Source organism: Kryptolebias marmoratus, linkage group LG2 (genome assembly GCF_001649575.2).
Source record: "Kryptolebias marmoratus isolate JLee-2015 linkage group LG2, ASM164957v2, whole genome shotgun sequence".
NCBI classification, from domain to species: Eukaryota; Metazoa; Chordata; class Actinopteri; order Cyprinodontiformes; family Rivulidae; genus Kryptolebias; species Kryptolebias marmoratus.
In genome coordinates this window covers 35,842,407-35,846,736 of record NC_051431.1, presented here as the reverse complement: position 1 = coordinate 35,846,736, position 4,330 = coordinate 35,842,407, and the positions used below count along the sequence as shown (strand labels likewise).

Below are 4,330 nucleotides of genomic sequence, written 5' to 3'. Positions count from 1 at the left end.
GTCTGGTCTTTACACGGAGCCCGTCACAAAGTTAAGTGCCATCCTGTTACCTGTGCCTGTCTGCCAACGCTGCTGCCACCACCTGTAAAGGAAGGAGTTACCATTCGCCCACTGGAGTCACCATCAAGTCACCACTGGAAATAATACTCACCTCAACGACTTCTCTCTGTGCTGTGGACTACACCCTCTTCCGTAAGCTCACTCACTTGGATAAAATCCTAACTCGTATCTTGCCTGATTACTTCTGGAAAGGACTGTCAAGACTCACAACATCCTCTGCTTCCAGGTCCCGGTTCCTGTTCATCTTCGCACATTTAATATCACTGTAAATAAAGTCACTTCCGTTAGTTCTGCCTCTGTGTCTGTCTATCACCGAACTGCTCAATTTAGAAGAAGCTTAGTTCCTGACAGAGGGCTTGTCTTGTGTGGGATTTCACCTTCTCCCTGGCTCCTGAGTTTGTGGAGTTGCTGCTTGCTCTGTGGTACAGAGTTCTGATTACTTTTAACTTGTGCTCCAGAGGGTGATGGGAGACAAACTGTAAGTACTGGTCAGTGTGAGTGGGTTTGTGGCAAATATCAGTTTCAAAAATTCTTTCATCCAAAACTGAACTCAACAGTCCAAGAAAGCCAACCTGCCATATTTTATATTTTCTCGTGTGAACCCTATGTATTTATTCACAGAGTTGATGTGATCAGTAAAATGTTGGACGAAACGTTAGACAAAACGTTTCATCTAAGAAGAACCCATCCAGAAGATCTGACTCAACCCTATTAGATTGTTCTACCTGGATTACTGAGCATGAATCAGGACGTTAGGTTAACTGGTAACTCTAAAATTGTCCCTAGGGGTGAGTGAAATTGTGAATGGTTTGAACTGTGTCAAATGCCCTTTTTAAATCTAAAAAAAAAAAAAACTGCACTAACACAAATAATTATATCAAAGGAGAGTTTTGAATTTTTTTTCTAAAACCCCACTGATTGATAATTAAGTTGAATGGTGAGTGTGGCTGTAATTGAGATGTTCAGAACATTTGTAGGCATGGTCTAAAGACTACCGTATTTTCTGGTCTATAAGGCGCACTTAAAAGCCTTCAATTGTCTCAAAAAACGACAGTACGCCTTATAATACGGAGCGCCTTATATATGTAAGAAGTCGTAATGTTTTAGTACAACTTTGGTAAACTACAAAGCCGCACCGCTTGCAGCATTAGGCCCCACATGCTTGGGCGTACTGTGCACACTCCGTGAGCCATGGACTGTCCGCAGATGGTTGAAACTTCATACTTGAGCGTACAGATTGTCTAAAATTCTCCCGTGACAAATTTCAGTCATGGCATCACCGGATGAGGATGAAGAGATCGCTTGCCTCTTAGTTTAAATAAAAAAACAAAAGAAAAGAAGGTTCCTTTAGCCCTGTTTCTTCACCACCAGGGGAGCCACTTCACACCTGTCAGTGCTGCACAGAGAGCAGCAGTTGCGCTGGCACAGATTCTCACCTGAGAGTGGTTGCTGTCGCACAAAAAACAGTTCGATGTGAACACTGTTTCCCGCCAGGCAGTTTATTATGCAACACAGAGTATGCGTATGCGGTCATAAAAATTGATCCTTGCGCGTAAGTGTCTGCTTCGAGTCCACGTTGAGTCCACCTCGAGTACCCGCGGACCTCTGCAGAGTGAAATACGCCCGAGTATGTGGGGGCCTTTATGTTAGTGCAGTATTCTTCGAAGACAGGGGGCTGTTTTGTTTCGCTCAATGCACCTTATAGTCCGGTGTGCCTTATATATGACAAAAGTTCGAAAATGGACAATTCATTGACAGTGCGCCTTATAATCCAGTGCGCCCTATAGTGTGGAAAATACAGTACACATTTTGAAATGGGTTTGTACATATAAATTGTTAATGCATCTGTCTCTAAAGAATAAAGAGACAGAGTTGTAGGAACTACAAAGGGGATAAAGGGATAAAGCTTATTTGGAAAACCTCCTTTACTGTTAAAGCAATCATGACATTGCTACACTTGGTACTCGCCAATTGGGATTTTGCCTGATTTTTTTTTTTTGTTGTTGTTGTTGTTTTATCATGTTTTTGTTTTTTGTTTTTTGCATTTCCTAAGTCCTATGTCCTCACCATGCTTGATGACCCCACCCTGGTATGATGCTCTCAGATCACATCATGACACAGCTACAGGTATTGCCCAAGGCCTTTCCATACTCCATGAGAAGTCACAAAGTCAGCTCCCAGTCACGTGGTTGCATGACAAAGTAATTTTTGTTTGCATAGTAGCTTCGTCCGGCCTTTCGTGACACAAGGCCTGGGCAGAACTTTTTCGCGCAGGGGTTTGTGCCAAGTATCATGTGACTGGTCAGAAGTTGTTGTGGGTGTGTTTATGCGGAAAAGTCGTGAACTTTAATGGAGTTAATTTGCTTCTACTGCTCCACTGAAAAGCAGCTGGCTGAGGCTGTTAGAAAATACAACCGTCTTTACAAATGTTCCAGCAAAACTTATAAACCTATGAAAGACTTAAAAAGACTGTGCGGAGACACAGGCGGCACTTTGTGGCTTTAGTGGCCGGGAGGAAGTGTGCCTCAGCCGGGCAGCATGTTCTCTTAGTTCGCTCATTATTGTGCACTGTAATATTTGCAAATGCCAAACAGCATGTATTGTCTGACTCTGTTTAATAAACACATCTAGTTTTTGTAGGGAAGCAAAAATCTGTACAAGGAAAGGAGAGTTGAGAAGCTGGTAGGAAGAAACTCGTTTTAACGGTGTAGGAGGAGGGAAGAGTTTCCCAGGAGTTCTGATCCAAGTCTCTCGTTGACTATGAAAGGTGAGTGCAAAAATGAACAGCTTGCAACCACATGACCACAAACTGACTTTGTGACTTCATATAGAGTATGCTGGAGCCTTTACTGAGAAGTCTAATCCAAAGAAAAGATCACAATATATTCACAGCTTGAAACTTAGCTTAAAAATTGTGTTCATGTGTACCAAGGAGAACTAAAGCTGGCTTAAATAACAGCTGTGATGGCTTGAAACTTAAATTTTTGTCTTCTTTTTTGTTTCTGATAATAGCCCAACTTTTATTCATACTTTGAAGTTCCACAGTTTCATAGTTCTGTTTTAAAACTGAGGATCTACCTTGTGGTTACGTCCATGCTTGTCCAGGAGAGATATAATGGACTTGATGTGTCCTTCCTTGATTATGTTTAGGGCCTCAGGACTTTCCACCAGCACACAGTGAAGCACCTCCAATATTCCTACAAATAAAAAAATTACCATATGAAAGCAGAACTGGTTCTATGGGTTAAATATTTCCCTTTTATTTGCAAATATTTTTTAAAAAGAAATGGACTGAAATCTCTGCAATTACTTCAAAGAAAACCAATTGTTCTATTTGAAATCTGCTTCAGCATACTGGTTCTAATTTTGTTTTCTTTTGTTAGTTCTAACTTTCGGCTACTGTTCTGCTACTTTTAGCTAGCCTTTTACTACTTGTCATTTTTAGCCAGTCTTCTGTTAGTTTTAACTAGTCTTTTGCTCCTTATAGCTTTTAGAAACTGTTTTGTGACTTAAGCTTTTAGCAATGGTTTCGCTACTTTTAACTAGCTTTTTAGGTCCAAGGTTCATTAGAGTCTTTGTTTGCATCTTGGCAAAATAAGATGCACAACGGTCTTTCTAAAACATTTTCACTCCAATTCGTACCTTCATGCAAGTGACCTAAAATCTCTTTTGTAAACCATGAAAACAAAGACTGTAACAACTTTCGAGGGGTAAGGGAGTGAGATTAATCTACATGTGAAATCAGCTTGCATAAACAAAGCAGAATGTTTAGTATTTGTATTCTAGGCTGTTCACATTATTTTGTTACCCCCCTCTGCCCACATCATACCTGCCTCATCATGCTTTGTACTCACCTTGGCAGCTGCCGCAACATTTACTGTACAAGTTATTGATATAATTGACTGGAGTACAATACAGTTTTTCAATTGTTATTATTTATCATCTGAGTGATTGGTAGACCTGGACATTTAGGGCTGTAGCCTCAGATGTTTTAAAGCTGAACTGAAAAGTGTTTTGAAGCCAAGAACAGTTGAAAGAAAATCAAAATACTGTATGTTTTCTGTAAATATATATATATATATATATATATATATATACTGGATCTGTTGGAATGCTACTACTGAAGTAACCCTAGTCAGAGAGGTTATATGCAAAGAATGCTGGAACAATGGTTACTTCGACATCCCCAGTCAACCCTGACTGCCAAACAACTAGTAGCTCAGTGTTCCAATATCCACAAACGGCAACTACTATCACAACTTGAGATTGA

General features: G+C 40.4%; 1 protein-coding gene across 1 annotated transcript in view; it reads right to left on the bottom strand.

Annotated features, from left to right (window-relative positions):
- ryr2a (ryanodine receptor 2a (cardiac)) overlaps positions 1 to 4,330 on the bottom strand; it is a 509,073-nt gene that overhangs the window by 400,653 nt on the left and 104,090 nt on the right. The window contains exon 16 of the mRNA XM_037973568.1: positions 3,139 to 3,257. Within this exon, the coding sequence (XP_037829496.1) occupies positions 3,139 to 3,257 (119 nt within the window). The remainder of the gene's footprint in view (positions 1 to 3,138; positions 3,258 to 4,330) is intronic.